At 41.9% G+C, this 19,421-nt stretch overlaps 1 protein-coding gene across 1 annotated transcript in view; it reads right to left on the bottom strand.

Moving 5' to 3' along the window:
- Positions 1–15,172, bottom strand: part of HMX1 (H6 family homeobox 1) — a 119,637-nt gene extending 104,465 nt beyond the window's left edge. The window contains exon 1 of the mRNA XM_019525810.1: positions 15,041–15,172. Within this exon, the coding sequence (XP_019381355.1) occupies positions 15,041–15,172 (132 nt within the window). The remainder of the gene's footprint in view (positions 1–15,040) is intronic.
- Positions 15,173–19,421: the final 4,249 nt, after the last annotated feature.

Raw genomic sequence — 19,421 nt, 5'->3', positions numbered from 1 at the left:
CCCGCCCACCCGCCCTCCCCCTCCCTCTTCTCAGTTTCTGCTCCCCTGAAAGTCTGTCTTCCAAGTCTCTGAATCTTTCTTCTGAATCGATTCGGAGGCTCCAAATTGATTCAGAGGCTTTTTTTTGGTGACCGATTCATTTCAGATTCGATGATTCAGCCTCCAAATCAGGCCAAATCTTCTCTGAATTGAATCAGCGACTGGAGTGTCACACAGCCCTAATACAAAGACATGGTCCCTGCCCCAGAGAGATCATAGTTTAAAGGTAGATATGTGCAAGGCAGCAGTAGCAAACATTAGAGAGAGAACCCAGGAAGGGATGAGAAAGAAAAACAGAAAGGTTTTTCAGGTTGGTCATATGCATGTCTTGTTGTTCCACAATATAACTGTAACCCAGGCGGTACTCCAAGAGGTCCCTCCTCTCCAATTGAAGGGATCAAAGCAGGTGCACAAGCGCTGTGGGAGGTGTAGGGACTCTCCTCCCCCTATAGAGCAGAGCCAGACCACCAGTGGGGACTTAACCACATACCTTTTAATGAGGGAACACTACTGGGAACATAACCAGTATAAACCAGGGGGTATAGGGGACACTACAATGCCCTGAGGGGGCAGGATTCAACAAAGGTTAGACACTTACAATCATTGACAAAAGACAGGGTTAACCAAAATACAAAACACAAACAGCAGAACAAACAATACATGTTGGTGACATATAAAAGGCACAAAATACAAAATGTCAAATTACAAGGAATATAGGGCCTAGATACCTGGAGGGGGAGAAAGGGGGAAAACACAATTGCCCCTTTCCACTGCAAGAAGAATTTCTCTCTGTTAGCTCACTCACCAAGTCTCCATAGCTGGGACTTGAACTCAGATCTCCTGTACAGTAAGCTAAAATGCTACCACACACCTACCAGAGCTGACACTATGCTACACTGCTGGGGATCTTGACCTTCTGGGAGCCCCAGCGTCACGTCAAGCTGCCTGGCCTCTTGCTGGAGGAGCTAGAAGCAGGGCTGGGAACCTCTCAGGTCACTGCTCAGATCCTTGCTGGAGTGGAGGGGAGCCTCTCCTGCCGGCCGCATGCCGTGCTGCTGAGGGTCCAACTGCTGCCTGCAGGTCCCACTGCTTCAGGCTCTTCTCCTGCCCCACTGGCTCAGCTCTTTGAATCTCCTTCCCCATGGTCCCTCACTAGTCTCCTCTGAGTCAGCCACGCTGCCCCTTTTATCCCTCTCCAGGTGACCCAAGAGGCCAATCAGGAGACATGGAGGGTGAGTCTCTGGGGCCTGATTGGTGAGGAAAGGGAATCCCAAGTCCTCCAATCATCTTTTGCCCTTTCAAAACCCCTGGGCCAGGTCACTGCCAGGCAGCCCATCACATCCTCCCCCGCAGAACCCTTCACCGTCCCTGGTGAAGCACGGGCCTTAGCCTGGGGGACAACTGGACCCACGAGGCAGCGATGGGGACCTCCCCTGGCACCCCCATAGTAGGTGAAGCGGAGGACTGGCCGAAGCTCCCACCTTGGCCATGGAGTGCGATCTGGGGCAGAACTGCACAAGGGCCCCAGTGACTTGGGCTCCCTCTCACTCAAGGAGTCTGCCCCACTGGCAGGTAAAGACAGGGGGATGTTTTCTCCTAGCCCGTCACATAACCAAGAGTCATGAGTTGTAACTATATTATGCCTGTGTGTGTCCATGCATACACCCACTCCTTATATTTCTCCCTCTTCATTTGCCCCCCCTTACCAGCTCATATAATTTCCACACCTTTCCAACCCTTACTTGTCTCCCTGGTTTGGAACCTAAACAATATTTTACTTGGAGGGGGAGAGGGTTTAGGAAAGGGAGTTAAACATACTACTTTTCCTTTCTCATCTCCCAGCTCTCACATTCATACTTCTCTGAGTCAAGGTAATATCCAGATTTTGTGATTGAGACTTATATGTTTCTTGTCCAAAAACAATCTTTTCCTTGGGTGTGCATATGCACATGTGTGTGTTTTTGAGATTGATATTGTCAACCAAATTCTGCTTTCAGTCACACAAGCATTACCTTAGTCTTCTGTATGTTTAATAGTAATTAATAATACATCATCATAATCAAAAGCAGATTTTTTTTCAATTTCTTTAGAAACATAACATTGCTTGGCCTCAGTTCATTAAAGTACTTAAGAACATGGCTAATTTTAAGTATGTACATAATGCTATTGACTCAATTAGCCCTACTGACTTCAATGGGATTTCCTACAGGCTTAGAGTTAGACAAGTGCCTACAGCCTCACTGGATGGAGGCCACTATGTCCAGTATTCCATACGTTATTGAAAAGCAATGCAAAGGACCTGATCGACAAATTAATCAGTAGCTCAAGTATAAAATATATACAAGCTGAAGGGATGTAGGGACAGCATCAATACATATCAGCAATCTTTATTCAGACATCCGTTAACGTTCCAGGGGAATACCAAATATATAAGGAATATTCATGCAAGTATTGTAATACTGGACTTTTGACTTTCAGGGCTGGGCCATTATATATTTGAATGGAATATATATGGTAAAGTGTTTGGATTGATGTAGACCTCATTTACCATGGAGTAGTAAAATTTCCCTTGTTGTGTTACATACTTCTTGATTTACACTGTCCACACTTAAAAAAGTAGTAAGGGAATGAGTCACAGGACTCAGCCTTCTATTGCCCTGAATCTTAAGAGCCACTCACAGTAGTGCCAGGTGTGGGTAAAAATCTAATGAGCAGAGATGATTAACAAAGAGCTAGTCCATAATAGTGAGCCGTAATTTTATAATTAATTTTCTATCATCAAATGTGTAAATACAGACAGAGGCTGTCAGAGCTCTGACTGATTGTAGTGGGCGTGAGATAGGGCATTTGTGTCCTCACTTTCAAGCGGGTTCCTGTATTCAGCACAGTTGCCATTATTTCAATGTTGTCTACAACTCACACCATCACTGTGCAAAGAATAACAGTTCAACTGAACACTGTTCTGTAAAATTGAAGAACTAATTGCTGAGGTTAGAAGAATTCAGCCAGTCTCAAGACATTAGGATCACTATTGAGCAGTGAATGTCATTGAGCCAATTGGAGCAAAACTGTGGAAGCTTACAACACTCAAGAGCTAACCTTAGGTTATTATGCAATCACAGGATCACAGCTTTCACATTCACAGGCAAAAGCCACTGTCCCCTCAGTAATGGTTTGATCTACTAAGGTAACTCAGAATGTGAATATGAATGAGGATCGTGCAATACTTTTGATCACCGTTGGGTTAGAAATATTTGCCATTTGTAGTTTAATCTTGCTTGGAAAAAAAACACAACAGAACTCCCCCCCTCCCCGAATCTACAATAGGATTTCTGACTGATTGTTGAGTAATTTGGACAGAGTGGAATACAGCCTGCTCAGTGGTTCATGAACAGTACTTATCCTTACTCCATTATTTTCCTTTTAGTTTGCTTTACAAATTAGAAAAGGGCACTAGTGTCAAATTCTTGATGCAAGCCTCTGTGTGAACTGATAAGCTAAATCCTAAATTGAGGCCAAAGCTATTCATGTGGTTCCTGCTGTGCATAAAACTCTTTTCTTTGTTCCTCTTTGCTAAGAATGCCTGCCCCATTTATGAACAAGATCTTATCATAAAGAAGACCCTTCTGTGCAATCATTTGGAGGAAATACATGGCTTAAATGAGAATTTTCCCATAAAATATGATTCTCCACTTTTGGATGAATTTACACACAGCTCCACTAACATAGATCGGTCTATGCCAATATAAGCCAGTTGAAGATATAGGCCAGCACTTGTTTCTGTCTGTGGGATATCACACCATTTTGCTTTTTGTCAAGCAAACAATTTGCAATAATATACAATTGCAATGACCAATCATTTTTAAGACCTTTCCTGAATTTTTGTATTTTGGGAGAATTTAGGGTTTAGTCAATTTTTTTCTTTTTCTTTCCTTTTCCTATTACTGTTTCTGAGGGTCCAAACTATTTAAAAACAGTATTAATTTAGGGCCAGATCTTGCTTCCCTTGATTACATAGAGTACTATCTTCCTTCTTAGGTAACCATATTAACTGAAATTGCTGCATGAATGCAACAATGTATTACATAAAGCATCATCAAGGACAGCAGAGTCTGGCTCTTATGCTGGATCAAATTCTCTTATCTTTAGTTACAGTGGACATACCGTACTCTGTTAAAACTTCCACTGGAGTCAGTGGGACTATCTGTAAACTGCTATGTAATGTAAGCTTATCAGAGCCTGGCTCATTCTAAACAAATATATTCTTTGCTAATCAAAACTCAAAGTAGAATAAAACTTGGGATTTTTGTCATCTTTTCTTTCCTATTTGAAAAAAAAATGTGTTTATTTACCAATAAAGGTAATAATATAAATGTGCACTAAAGTTATAGAATTAAAGCAATAACAAAAACCCTAATTTTCACAGGGACCTCATATACTTCCCCTGATTACTCCCCTCCTTTCCCTAACCAAGCTCTCCATGAGATGACTTAAGTGTCCATTTGAAGTGGTTGTGAAACATGTATAAACTGGAGCTCTCTTTGTTGAGAATTACAAAATGGGATAGAGGAAAGTGCCAAGGGTAAGTTCTGAAAGGATATTGCAATGGGCAATACAATGTGTGTATATGTACATCGGGGGGTCAAGCATATGGCATGACGGTCAGATTTGATCCATGGAGGCTTTCTATCCAGCCCACCAGGCTAATGGAGAGCAGTGGAAATAGGGCCTTTTGGTCCCGTTGGGTATGGCCATCGGTGGCAAGTGTGGCTCACCACAGTTGGACCCCATGCTCTTGCAGTCCCCACACCCACTGGACCCTGCACCACCCCCACCCCCACCATTGCCAAACCCTGCATCCACCTCCCCCTATCAGACTCTGCTCTTTTCCTGCAGGACCCTGTATAGCTCCCACTCCCACTGCTGCTGGACCTCATATCTCCCCCATGCGTGTTAGACCTTGCACTGTCCCTGCTCCTGCCATACCCTACTCCCCAGTGGCCACAGGAACCTGTGCAGCCGCTACCACCACAGCATGCTATGCCGACACGGTGGCTACTGCAGCCGCCCTCATGACCCAGGTTAGATATGTCCTGCAAGGAACCCAATGGTCTGGATCCAGCCTGGGGCTCTAAGTGAGTTTGAAACCCCTGATACTCATGCTTGAAGCTGTTGTGGGCAAAAACAAACTAAAACCAGAGTTCTGGGATCAAAATCCGAAAGCCCAAATTTCTTGAAATATATTCTAATTAAAATGACAGTAACAACAATCCACAGATGGTGATGTAATAAGTGTAAGTGTAACAATAAAAATAAGCTCTTTAGTCCACATGTTGTTCAAAGTGCCTCCCAAAAGATGAAGCAGCAGCATTATGCCTCTTCTAGAGCTGATTTAACCGAGACATAAAGGTTGAGAGACTTGTCCAAAGTCCCCCAGCAAGTAAGCAGCAGAGGTAGAAACTGAAACCCAGGGAACAGTAGGAGGGGGAGCAAGCGGAGGGGTAATTCTGCAATCCTGATCAATATGAACTTACACAGACTTCCCATCAAAGAGGCTTGTTCTACAGGTCTCCCACGTCCGGACCTTATTCACTGGGTCAAACTGCCTCATTGCGCTACACAGGCCTGAGTTTGCAAGCTGAAAAATGGCTGGGGCTTGCTAGCATGAACAGGGAATTCATGACAGTATATCGTGGTCCTGTTCCATATTTGAGATGTGAGCAAACACTCAAGCTGTCAGGCAAGCATGGGGCTTGAAGCTAGAGGGCTTCTAAGACAGAGATACTCACTTTCTCTACAGGTGCTAGTTCTTTGCCAGTCCCAGTAGGTCCTGTTTTTCTAAGTTCTCCACATGAAAAACTTCGATGGAACAGACATACAATTTCATGACTCACCCCAAGGTAACATTCAGAAGATCAGCCAGTCCCTTAGCTTATAAACCTTTTTGAGATTTCTCTTCCTTCCGTACACACTTTCAGCACTCCCTCAGCAACAATAAAAATCTTCAGCATCCACTGAGACCTGAGTCCAGCTCCTCCTCCTTATCCACTTTATTCTTTTATCACTGTCTGCATTATAGGACTAGAAATATGCAATCGCCGATTACTCTCAAAAGATTGGGTATGGTCTGGATTGGCAGGCTAAGACTTTTCTGATTAGAATCTGATCTTGTGACAGGGGTTACCTAGTGGCCAGGTGCAACACTGGCCCTCCCCCTGTTTAGGGCAGTCCACCCTCGCTTCTTTGCCACACCTTGATGTACCAAGATGGATAAAATGCAAGAGGCTGCCCATTATATTGCCCTGATGCCTAGGGCCAAACACATGGCTCCAAATCTGCCCTAATACCATGTCCCATGCCTCACAGATAGCATCCAAATCCACCATTACTCTCCCAGCCCCTTACTGGACTGACACACTCACTCTGCCCCCCCCCCTTTACTGGGGCTCTATCATTCTGCCTCTTGTTGGACTGCACCACTCCATCCTACTCCGCACAGTCCTTTGGGTCATCTCTCCAGCTCTACTCTACATGGCCCTTAAGGCTACCTCTTTCACTCACTCCCTGGGCCTTTTGCCCTTGAGCCTTAGGTCCCGCTAAGTGGACCTTGGCCCCAGTCTCAAGGCCCCATTCAATGGGCCTGGACCCTGCCTCAGCCGCCCCTCTGTGGACCTGGGACCCATGCTTTTCTGTCAGGGTACGCTCCCCTAGCTTTTCCTCTCCATGTGGTACCCACAAGCCAGTGGAGGCTGAGGCTTTACAGCACCTCATCCTCACGTTTCACTGGGGAGGCACAGGTACGGCATTTCCTAGAGACTGCCCCGTCACAGGCAGCCCCAGTACTCCATCCAACCCCAGCAGGGTGCAGTTTCAGGTCTTACCCAGGACCATAAGGAACCTCCTCCATCCCCATAGTTCCTACCCTGACTTCCAGGTGTTCTGGGAGCTGCTTTCTTCAGGCTGTGCAATGTTACTCCACTGGCTCCTTAGATGTAACTGCCAGCTCTGCTCCTAGGGCCTTGGCTTATACCCTAGCCGCTCAGCCCTCATTCAATCAGTTGGTCCCTTTGCAGTCATGTGACTGCGCAATTGGGCCTGACCGCACTTGCCAACTGCTCCACACCCTGCCTAAACCTCTTAAAGTGGCAGGCACAACTTGTGCTGTGCCACAGATCTGTACCTCTGAAGTCTACAAGATGGGGCTGGAGACTTGGTGAAAAATGGTTGTTAAAAATATTATCTGTTTTTCTGCATTTGTGGGAGGTTGGACTAGGTGACCTGCAAGGTACCTTCTAACCCTATTGTTTGTCCACAGGCATTCAGCAATAAAATGACTCCAGCCATAAGTATGTTAAGAGTGATGCCAGGCTGGCCAGCACAGAGTATATTGTCGATGTAAGGTAAAGCTATGCATTAATTGTTATTGGCAGATTCAACAAAAAGTAAGTTTAGATTCTCATGTGCACATTCAATACATTCACATATACCACATCTATGATTCTATTGCTTTCATCAGAAGCATCTTTCCAGTTCCATTTGAGAATAAGAAGGTAGACATGCCAATATAAATACCACCAAGATTTTCAAGATGGATGTGAAATATTTTATTCTGATCAACTTGAAGGAATCAAGTATGAAAACATTCCTGATAATTTAGTACAAAATAGCTTCACGTGGGACTCAGTATCAAAACATCTCAGTTATTTCTAGTTTCTAGAGGATGATGACAGAAGGCCAGGCCCTGTTGACCCAGCTGTAAATGGTCATTCAGTCTGGACAAAGGCAACTGTATATGATGCTGGTGATATAACTTCCTAGGGTGTTGGCTACTGACACTGTCATGTCTTATCCTTGCTAGTTGGATGAGACACTAGGCTTGAGAGAATCTTCCACCTTTTTTGATTTCTTGTCATTTCATGCCAGCATTAGAAATTGTCCATGATATAATAAAGCCCCTTTTGCACTCCACTGTATATTTTCATTCTGCACAACAGCATGTCTGAGCAGGTAAAAAGTGGAAATGGGTGCTAGTCAAAACTGACATATAAAGCAACAACAGCTACTCTTCCCAAGAGATTTCATCTCCAGACAAGTAAAACTCATCTCCACACCCTAACCTGAAAATGCCCTGCAGTGGTATTGCCTAGTGTGTCAAAATCCCCAGGGGACATACATCTCACTGAGGATGAGAGGGGGGCTGTTTGAGTAGGGACCCAGCAGCTTCATCTGTCCTCCCAGGGTCACGGCATGCTAACACACATGTTCCTTTGTTTCTCCATCACTTTTATAACTTTTCTCATCCCAAATTGTCCAATCCCCTGTCTCTGTGCCAAGCATCCCTTATATGGTGCACCAATCACTTGGCACTGTGCCAGCCACATTACTTATACGGAGACTGTTGTGCCTTGCTCACCTAGTGCCCGATCACAGCACTCACATCTCCCAGTGCCACAGAAGGTGCTCTGTTTAATTTTGTTGCTTAGCTCTGCGAATCCCTGGACTATGGCTAAAAAGCCTTAACATAACTCAGTTTGCCTGATACATCTGACATATATAGCAGAAAAAAGGGGGAAGTGGGGACTAGAGCAACCAGCAGAGCCCAGAAGCATAGGAAATACTCATGGTAGGAAATAGGCATACGTATGCCTAGACCATCCCTGACCAGTGGCTGTCCAACCTCTTATTTAACACCTCCAGTAATGGTGAGTCCACAATTTCGCTAGGCAGTCTATTCCACTGCCCTACTATTCTCACAGTGAAGAAGTTTTCCTGGATATCCAATCTAAGTATACTTTGCTGCAACTTCAAGCCGCTGGTCTGCATCCCGCTGTCTGCAGCAAGAGAGAAAAGGTGCTTTCCCTCATCTTTATGGAAGCCCTTCAAGTATTTGAAGACAGCTATCACGTCCCCTCCTAAGTGCCTTTTCCACAAGCTGAACATGCCTAGCTCAGCATCTCCTCATATGACTCACCCTTCCAAGCCCTTGATCATCTTTGTTGCCCACCTCTTGATCCTTTTTAAAATGTGGAGCCCAGAACTGAACACAGTGTACTCTACATGAGGCCTAACCAGTGCTGAGTAGAGAGGCAGTATTACCTCTCATGTTTATCTTGTAATGCTTTTATTGCTGCAACCCAAAACTGCATTGGTTTTTTGGGCACTTCCATCACACTGCAGACTCGTATTGAATCTGTGGTCTACCAAGACTCCCAAGTCCTTTTCCACAGAGCTGCCATCTAGCCAGGTGTCATCCATTCATTTTGTACTTGTGCTTTCAATTTTTATTTCTTAGGTCTAGCATCTCACATTTGTCTGCATTGAACTTTATCCTGTTATCTCTATCCCAACTTTTCAGTATCTCAAAATCCTTCTGAATTGCACTTACATCCTCCAATATGGTCATAACCCTTACCAGTTTTGTGTCACCTGCAAACTTGCTCAAGAAGCTTTCTATGCCAGCCTCCAAATAGTTAATAAACACATTGAACAGCACTGGGCCCAGGACAGATGCCTGTGGGACTTCACTAGAAACCTCCTGCCATTCTGACATGGACCCTTGACCCCAATAACTTCTCTTTGATGAAGGCATATCTTTCAGGAATATATCCTTCTTGGTTTGAAGACATTAAAAGATTGGAAATGAACCACTTTCTTTGGGAGTTTGTTACTTACAATAGCTAATCAGCCTCGCAATTTAAAAACATATGCCTCATTTTGAATTTGATTTTGTCCAACTTCACTTTTCTTGCTCCTTTTTCTGCATAAAAGAATCCTTTTATCTGGTATTTTTACCTGCGAAGGTTTATATATATTGTAATTAAATCACTTATTAATCTTGTTTTTTAAGTTACATTGGCTGAGCTGCTTGCAGCTTCCCACTGTAGACCTTTTTCTTCTTCCTACAAGAAATTTTTGTAGCTTTGCACTACATCCTCCCTAATTACTTAGCAACCTTTTAACATGTAGACACAAGTTTAAAAAGTCGACAAAACATGTATACAAGTTTAAAATGCAGACACAAGTATGCTGTTATACCCTTACCAAACAGGGAACAGTCACTGGAAACCATACATATTCCAGCTTCAGCAGAGGACAGAAAAATCCAAAGCTTAGCTCAATTCATATTTTGCCCTGGATGATTAAACAATTCTCACATGTACATACAATGACCAATGCCATCTCAGTCAGCTGAACCTACTTTTTCTTTGAATGACATTTCTCATGACTTGTCTTGTTATCATCAGGCTGGCTATACAATACATGAGGGATAATTTTCTTTATACATTCCTAACATATCAAAATTGTTGCTTTGTAACTATGCAGATTAAGTATATCTACATATACTTATGGTGCACACTTTTATATGTAAACATGCAATACCTAATAACCACTGAACTAATAGAAATGTGCAGCTAGATTTATCATCTTAATAAAGGGATTTTTGGGCTCAACAAGGAATGAATGTTAATGCAACCTTTGTTCAGTGTTTACAACTTTTAAACATTTCAGCATGGCCTGGGGTTTCATTCAGGTTATCAGTGAATGAAACCAACAATAAAGATCACCTGTTAAAGAAAGAGAAAAAGAAAAGCAATCAAAGCTTTAAAACTTAAAGTATACAACAGCCATCTACGTTAACAATTTTCCTACTCCCTCTCCTATTTACCGTATTAGAGGAAATTTCTATTTGATAGCTACTTTAAATGGTACTAGAGACACCATTAACTATCACTCATGAGGGAAAAGAGAACCAGTTAGTTTGGGTCTTGAACCATTGTTGCTGGTTTGAACAAAACAACACACCCAAAAACAGAGCAGAAAGATGAGCAAAGACAGAACATGGAGCTTCTGCCTCTGGTTTCAATTTTCTTCTGCCAGAGGAAGTTGTGCAAGAAACAGAGAAATTCAGACATAATAGCCATTTTGGTCAGCCACTCCAGACCTGGAAACTTTTACAAATTTGGTCTGCTTAATGCATTGCTTTCAGATGGCCTTTAAGTCATAGGCTCACAGCACTCTTGGAGCAGTTAGACCTATCTGGCTGGCTAAGCTAGCAGGCAAAAAAAAAGAGAAAAAAGAAGAGAAGGAATAAGGGGGAAGAAAAATGACATACAAAAGTAGAGGTGACTGGAGAAACCAAAAGGCATGTCTGTAAGGCACTGGTTTGTGCTACGTAGCAACACCTGAGACAGCCATGATTGCATGGAGCCATTCTCCAGCTACTTAGAGCTTCTGGCTTGGTAGCTTGTATACGCAGAATTAGCTCACATTTCTCAGCCTGGCACTGCCTCGCACTGCATAAGCATACCTGAAGCACACCTGCGTAAGCACACTAACTCCTCTGGGGTGTTAGTATTTAGTCAGCCAGTACAAGTGGTTCCTTTTCCCTCATTTGGTCTGGTCAGGATGTTTTTTAGGATCAGGACAAGAACAAGGTGGATTCTTAGGTCCTAGAGGACAATGGGATTGGCAGTCTGCTGGGAAAGTTTGCTGCTTCCAGGCCCTATGTTTCACTGTTCTTGATTAGTGACCTTCAGATAAATAAAGTTCAAGCATGTGCGGCAACATCTCCCCATTTAAAGTAACCAATCAAAACACATTATGACTGTTTCAACCATGAATATTTCCTTCCATTACTAAAATACTCTGACTTAATGCAGTGTCAATCCAGGACTTTTACCAGGAGCCTTGAAGACCCCTTTTAACATAAACTACCACATTTGTACCAGTCTGTCTTCAGCTTCTATTGCCCTTCATAAACCATGTTGTGTACCCAGTTGAACTGGGCATTTGTTACTCTGAACAACATAGATGATAGACCTCTCTGGGTATAACAGCCCCAGTATGGCAAAATATTTAGGACCATACATAATTTTAATTGTGTGTTTAATTGCAATTGACTTCAATTGGATGTGTAAATGCTCGGCAGAACACAAACATATTAAGCATGTGCTTAAAGGAAAACACTGTTAGGCCTGTTGTTGAATCTGACCTTAAAGTTGCCCATACAGATCAGGTCGTTATGTGCAATGTGCCAAATCATGCAGGCAAGTAACCATTTTAAGCATTCAATTTCATAACAAAGCTCTTAAAAATAAAGAGGGATTTTGGAAAAAAACCACCTAAGGCTGTGCCTGTATGGCTTTCATGCCCAAGCCCAGTAGTTAGGCAGTATAGATGGCTTAGGTCCTTAGGTACCTCAGTGCTACTCTCAGGCGCTCTCCCAAGAAAACCTATCTGGGTGTATGCACAGAATGGGAAGAAGTAGATAGATGAGGGTTGTTTCTCACTAGGAGTTTCAGGTTCAGCAGGAAGGCAGCACATGCCTGGCTTGAAGGACTTGGGAACAACATCTCACTGATTTCAACAGTCACTTGGGTGTCTTTGAAAATGGCCACCCATGGGCCTCCATGTGTTCTTCCATAATCACAATACAATGCTGTTACCCCCGGCACCTCTTCCTAGAGAGAGACTGCTCTCTTGCCAGAAGCTCCTCTATGGCTGGGCCAGCAGACACAAGGGCTGAGGTTTTACAATATGGTTGCTTGAATTCAAACTGTAGGCAGGAAGCTCAGCACTCTGAAAATCAGGGCATTTTGTTTAAGTGCCTAAATGTGAAATTATTAACGTAGTTTTAGACACCTGCTTTTTGGGGTTTTTAAAAAAAATCTGGACCTAGGGTTCTTGTTGCATTGCCTTTCCCTTGGTTGTTTTGGGCTGACCTCTGGAAAAGAGTAGGCAGTTCTTATCATCCCCATTAAGATGGAGAAAAACTTACTCCCTCACTAGGTTATTTATCTAGATATCACCAATGTCATTCCCAAGAGCCCAATTGCTCTTAAAGCAGAAATATCAGCCTATTCAAAGTAATGCCATACTTTTTCTACCACTAAGCTCTCTTGCCGGCCCTGGAAGCTGAAGTTTTTTATGTATGTATGGTAAAGACACTGACACTTCCAGATAGTGCCCACCAGTGTACCTCACTCTTGTGGAAGGACCTCTTCCTGCAGTGAGACTCGATGAGTTCTGCTCCTGTGTCCATTCAGTTATGTCTTCACCACTTATTGAATTCACCACTGAAAGTGCCAGCAAGGGTGTCAATTAGTACTAATTGGGATTTTTACATGAGGACTCATGCACATTAGATACTGGACTGACAGACTGAGACAAACTAATTTCACTGACTCCAAGCAGTAGCCATAAAGTAACTATTGTAAAGTGGTTTTCATTTCTACTGACCTAACACCTTCTCCATCTCCCTTTGAGACAGTGGGAATTTTGCCATTGTCATATGAAAGATCTTTGCCTTTGATTTCATTGGGAACTGGAATAGGGGGCCTCCACACAAAATCTGGACCACTAACCTAGCAGTGGAGGTTTCTGTACTTCATAAAGTATGTTTTACCCAACAAAAATAAAGACCAGGCTCATTGCAGTTTACAGTATTGATGGTTCACACTTTACTAGTCGTAAAATTATTTTAGGTCTTTCTTAATGATGCTTGATTTTCAGCAGAAATGATTTAATTCTATTCATAGTTAACTGGAATTGTTCATACTTTGCCTGGTGTTAAAGTCCATCTTCAACTAGTCTGCACCAGTTGAATTCCTTTTTAATTTCCCCTAAAACATGTTCAAACAACTGGCTCAGATGGGATCCTTTTTAGTTGAAAAGCAAAGGACTGTACCAGTTGAGTTCCCTCTGATGGGAAACAACTGTGGTTTTATTACAGCAGGAATCTGACAACTCCATTAAGAACACATCAGAGATCAAACATGTTTAAAATAAGAGCAGAGCCTGTAGGTTCCCCTATAAAGCTCAAGGCAGAGAACAATAAAAGGGAACAAGAACAGACACCAAAGAATAAAGGTGATGGACCCCCAAATGCAATTTTAAACTCCTTTCCTTGGGAAATGGATAGCCCGCCTAAGGCTCTGCTGTTAAACAACACTTTACACAGGGAAATTGTTTCTGAAAATGCTACTCATTTGATTTTTCTTTCACTGACCTATGACCTGAATGTGTGGATCACATGAAAACTCAAGATCAGAGATGACGGATCATTTTGCTTTTATATACAATCATGTGAATAAGAGAGTCTCAATTCAGTGACTTTTGGCATTTATGAACAATAGCTTGAAAATTCCTCTTAGCACTTCCCCGACAAGTATTGGTTGAAAAGCAGTAGGTTTTCCTTTAAAAGCAATCGTCTGCGCTGGTATGTTATAATTCAAGCTCCTAGCTTTCCCTAGAGTGCCTATGTCACTGAGGCTTTTTTTTTCCCCCTCAGCACAGAGCCTAAGCTGTGTGAAAAAGATGGAGAGAGAACTTTGGCTCCAGAATTTTCCTATATTCTTTTGTCAGCCAAAGACAAGTGAACCTTTGGCTTCCTTGCTCATTGTAGTTTTTATGATCAATACATTTTAAAGCCCAAAGGGACAATTAGATCTTCTAATCTGACATCTACTATAACACAGGTCACACAATTTCACTGACTTGCCACTGCATTAAGCCCAATTACTTGCATTTGACTAAAGTATGATTTGCTATTTGTATAAAAAAAAGAGATGACTTATGATACATGTCATATGTAATAGCAGCACTAAATCTTGGCTCTTTTTCCTATATGGAATGAAGCCTGGCAAGTGCTTCCTGGTCACATCTCATACGCTCACAGAGCACCATTCCCAAAAGTTGCCATGCTCTTTTCTATCTGAATCCTGACCTAGAAGAGGGGCTCCAGGAAGGCACAAAGCAGCCTATACTTCTTATACACAGAATTACCAGCCCTGAGTGCTTCAATCTGTTTATGAGTCTGACCAGCATAAATGAAATGTGCTTAAAAATCACGAATGATTTTAAAATAATCAATGTATGGGATATCCAGGGGTCAAAAAAATCCACAGGAAAAAAAAGGTGGAGCAGCCTATGCATGGGCAGCTCAGAGAGCATCTGAATGTGTGGTACATGGAGCTGCAGACGTGTTTGTGGTGACACATACCGCGTGGCTGTGCTCGTCTGGACGCAGACTGAAGGCGTAGGGCAAAAGCCCATAGAAGCCAAGTAGTGATTCTGCAGGTGGTTCACTTTTCTGTAAGCCTGTTGCAGAGGGAGCAGGTTTGAGGGGATACATGCAGGTCTTTGCCTATTATGTGATGGAAATATATGCAACAGGGACCTTGACTATAAGGTGGGTACCTAGAAATAGAGCTCAAAAATCTGTAGAAATAAATATATATGACAACAGTCACAGGAAAGACATTATATTAGGCCTTCAGGGTTGAGACTGAGAAAGTCCTGGGTGTGTGCAGTGCTTCCTTGCAATGCCCAGTTCCCATTCAACTCCTCAACCCACCTGAGGCCTCTCTGATCATATTCATAAACCTATTTGTAAGCCAGGCTTTGGCCACATAGTAAGTCTTGGCATCTCAGGTGTAATGGGTATGGATTTCAATGCCCAGGCAAATGGCTGTAGCATACCCTTCAATATTTCCTTATAGACTCGTGTGTTCTGAAATCTGACATAAAAGTGGAAAGCTTAGGAACCAAATTATTTCTCACTAAAGCAAGCACAAAAATACTCATACAACCTAGTGCTTTTGTATCCTTTTTTGGAAGGTGACCCTCTAACAAGTATAGCTCTGTTTTTCTACTGATACCACAACTAGCTGCTTAAAATTCAGTGATTTTCAGGGTGCCTTGAGATGCTTTGAAGGGTGCTGTGGGGTGCCATGCAATGCTAACACTGTTAGATGTGCAAACATAATTCACAAGATAAACCTAAAGATTTCAAATGAGAATTCATAGCAATAAAAACATTCTGACACATTGACACATTGTAGTCTAAGTTTTTTTCAAGAAAAGAAATGCTCTGTTATTTTTTGTAGTAAAAAAGGAGTGAATAAGTAAGAGTTGAGATTTTCCAAAAGGTTCCTGAAGCTAAACAAGGAGCATCTTAAATGCCAAAAGGTGGAGAATGACTGGCTAAGATGTTGCAGAGGTGAGCTCCAGTAGCAACCCTAAGATGATAGACAGCACCAAACTGTGCTTCTTCATTGCTTCCTAAAATCCCAACCATTTTTCCAAGTGCAAAATCATGCTAAAGTTTGTGCAATGCATATATAATATTCTGCTCTTGCTGTCAATCCTAATGATCAACATTACATGAATACTGCATAGCAAATCCTCTGATTAGTCTTTTTTTTAACTATTTGTAGTATGTCTACAGTTACCTTCAATGTAGGCATTGTTCACAGTTAGTCGTAATATAATAAACTAGTGTTGTCCTGTATATGGCTCAGGAGCACTTCATTTTGAGTAGGTGGTATTTGAAATTTGAACTCAGTTTATTTGTTTTAACATGGCATGAGATGGTTTCCATCTCCTAGTTATATCAGTGTAAGACTTAGAATAAATTTCCAGCATGATTATTCACATACAAGCTAGCTGAGGTTATCAGATACACTGATACTACAGGATTTATATTCAATTCTACCAGTCCCCTTTATTTTCCTTACTTTTTATCAGTAAATTGAAAAATAGTTCTTAATGTCCTTCTACCTCCAAACCTACCAAAGTGAGCCATATTTATATATTAACTAGTGTATTTCAGTAGCACAGAAAATAAAGATATATAAACGCATAGCAATTATGCATCTCCAAAATTTAAGGAATGGCTGCATTAGGTGGTTGCTATGGTTATTAGATATTTCTATAAGTATTAAACAGCAATGGTAGATTTCCCAGTGTGTGAAGCCAGATGACTGGGCACTGGTGTTCTCTGTCTGTGGTGCTGAATAATGACTGTTCTCCACTGCCACACTGTCCTCTGATACTAAATAAGTCACGAGTTTACTAGTTTATAAATTATGTACATGTTATTATTATATTATATATAATTTTATTGTCATTGCATTGTATTGTTTTAGTGAAAGCTGTAAATAAGATATTATTTCTTACTGTCCTGGAAAGGAATCACAGGTAAAACATAAACTGTTGTCTGCGGAGCTGGGTTGTACCGTAGACAGCATGCCATTAAGACTGCCAACAGCTGTAGCTCTCACCTGATTTGATAAATGCTTCATAACCACTTTTTTCATCTGCATAAGCAAAGGCAGACCTGCACACTATCTATGCTAGATCTCACCTTTATAGGTCTGGTGTTGCAAGGTGTTCAGGAGGACTTACTCTGTATCACAGGAACTATTCACATTAGTAAAAGCTTCAGCATCATGACCCCATGTTTACAGCAAAGTTAGGAGCAGCCATAGTCTTATGCTGCAACAGTTCCTCCAGCAAAAGACCTCATTAAGGATGTCAGTAAGTGGGCACGAGAGATTTCCCTTTGGAACCCATTGGCCCTACTCTTTACTTGAGCTTAAGGGCTGCTTTAGAGTATCATGAAGTGCTTTCTCCTCCTCAAGGTCTCATCAAGCTATCACTAAAGTACCCCTGCTGACCACATGCCAAGAAATAAAGCCCGGGCCTTTTACATTGCATTTCAATCCACAAACCACAGAGCAACAAGGCCAGCCATTAGATGACAGGGAGTCTTCAAATGACTGACACACTTGAAATAAGGGTTCAGGTGATGTACTGTGTAGACAGCTATAGTATGCTGGCTTATTGAAGTATGGATTATGGAATTTTATGAGGTTTTTATAGTATTTTTTCTGGAAGTAGCAGTTCACTTTAATAACCTTATTGATAATTCTGAAAGGTTCCCATTACATCATGCAACCATGACAGCCAGGTAATAATATTGAAACAGAATCAAGCAGAAAGGACATTTAAAAGAAAAAATCCCTACAGTAGTTCTAGGTGTGAACTTGGTAGCTGTGTTGGTCTGAGACAAGAATACATATAAAAAACTAGAACTCTTGGTTCCACATATTCTGGAAAATATTCTGTGTCTACTTAGCTTGTGAATATTTCTGGAGCAGGAAGCATTTTTATTGTCTGTATGTATAGTGCCTAACCTAGTAGGCCTTTGATCCAGGGGACTTTCACAATACAGATAAAAAAATATAGCTCACATCTATCAATCTTTCTACATTTCTGCACTGAGCACTTAATACAATTTTTATAACAGGATCAAATGGCTGAACAATGAAACAAGTTGATACCAGGCACAAGTTACTTAAGTGTAATAACTTACCAAAGATTGTGGTGGATGCTCTGCCACCAAACATTTTTAAATCAAGGATGGGGGTGTTTCTAAAACAGGTGTTGACATCCCAACAGGAATTAACACAAGAAAATCCTGTTAGGAAGATCAGACTAGATTGTAAGAGCCCCTTATTTTCTTGTAGTCAATCTATGCATCTGGCAACATGAATGCCTCTTATAGAATTCAGAAACAAAATTTAATTTTCCTCCCTAGTTCCCCTAAAACAGTTGGCACTAGCTGTATTTGTTTATTTTAATTCATTTCATGTCCCTCTCTTCTTCCTTGTGTTGTCTTAATGTTTCTCAAATGGGAAGCAAAACAGCTGCAATCACATGATGTTGCAGGTGGGGTAATTAGCAGTGATAGTAGTTACACTCACCAGAACTAGAAGTAGAGTCGGCTGTTTCCAGTCCTGAAGATCTGTGGAGTGTCTGGGACTAGATCCTGGATTTTGCTCCCCCAGAACTGATTGCTTTGCAAAGGTTTATGTTCGGTACTTAATGGGTTTGCAATCTGTGAATCCAAGTTTCTCTTGGGTATCTGACTCAAGGTCTCAGGACCTCAGGTGCATGCTCTGGGCTCTTGCAATCCATCCATGCTACCACATTTGCAGGATCAGTTCTATCTTCTCAGCAGCAGTTATGGGCTCACCAGGGAAATGGTACACACGTACCCTAATCCTTCCCTCCACTGTGTTGGAAACTTGAGGACCTAAATAGAGCCTTTGAATTCCACTCCTGGAGCTGGATCCCTAAATTTTAAGTGTGGTAACACTGAGCATCACCGTGCCTAAGACCCTCTGTGGATCTGCATCCAAGAATTACTTAATGCAAAAAGGGTGCAGAATTGCAGTTTAAAAAAACAGGGCCAGTTTCAAGTAACAGAAAATACACAGGCTAGTGTAAGCAAGCCAAATTTTAATCCACTGACTTCATATACAGAATAGTTATTAGACAAAGTCCCCATTTGTATTTTAATAGTAGCAAATGACATTGGAATACAATGAAAATGAAGCTACACATAAATGAAAAGCACCTTTTCTTTTCTTTGAACAGCTAATTAATATTACGTTCCAGTTACTCTTTAATACATAGCTATTGTATTAACAGCCTGCTTCATTCTGCCAACTATGACTCTCAAGTTAAAAACATGAAATAGTCTTACTGAAATATAGTGCCCCACTTTTCCTGTTTGAACACACAAGAAAGGTCCA

Source organism: Gavialis gangeticus, unplaced genomic scaffold, assembly GCF_001723915.1.
Source record: "Gavialis gangeticus isolate Ggan-Ray unplaced genomic scaffold, GavGan_comp1, whole genome shotgun sequence".
Lineage (NCBI taxonomy): Eukaryota > Metazoa > Chordata > Crocodylia > Gavialidae > Gavialis > Gavialis gangeticus.
The sequence above is the reverse complement of the archived record's forward strand: the minus strand, read 5'-3'. Positions and strand labels throughout refer to the sequence as shown.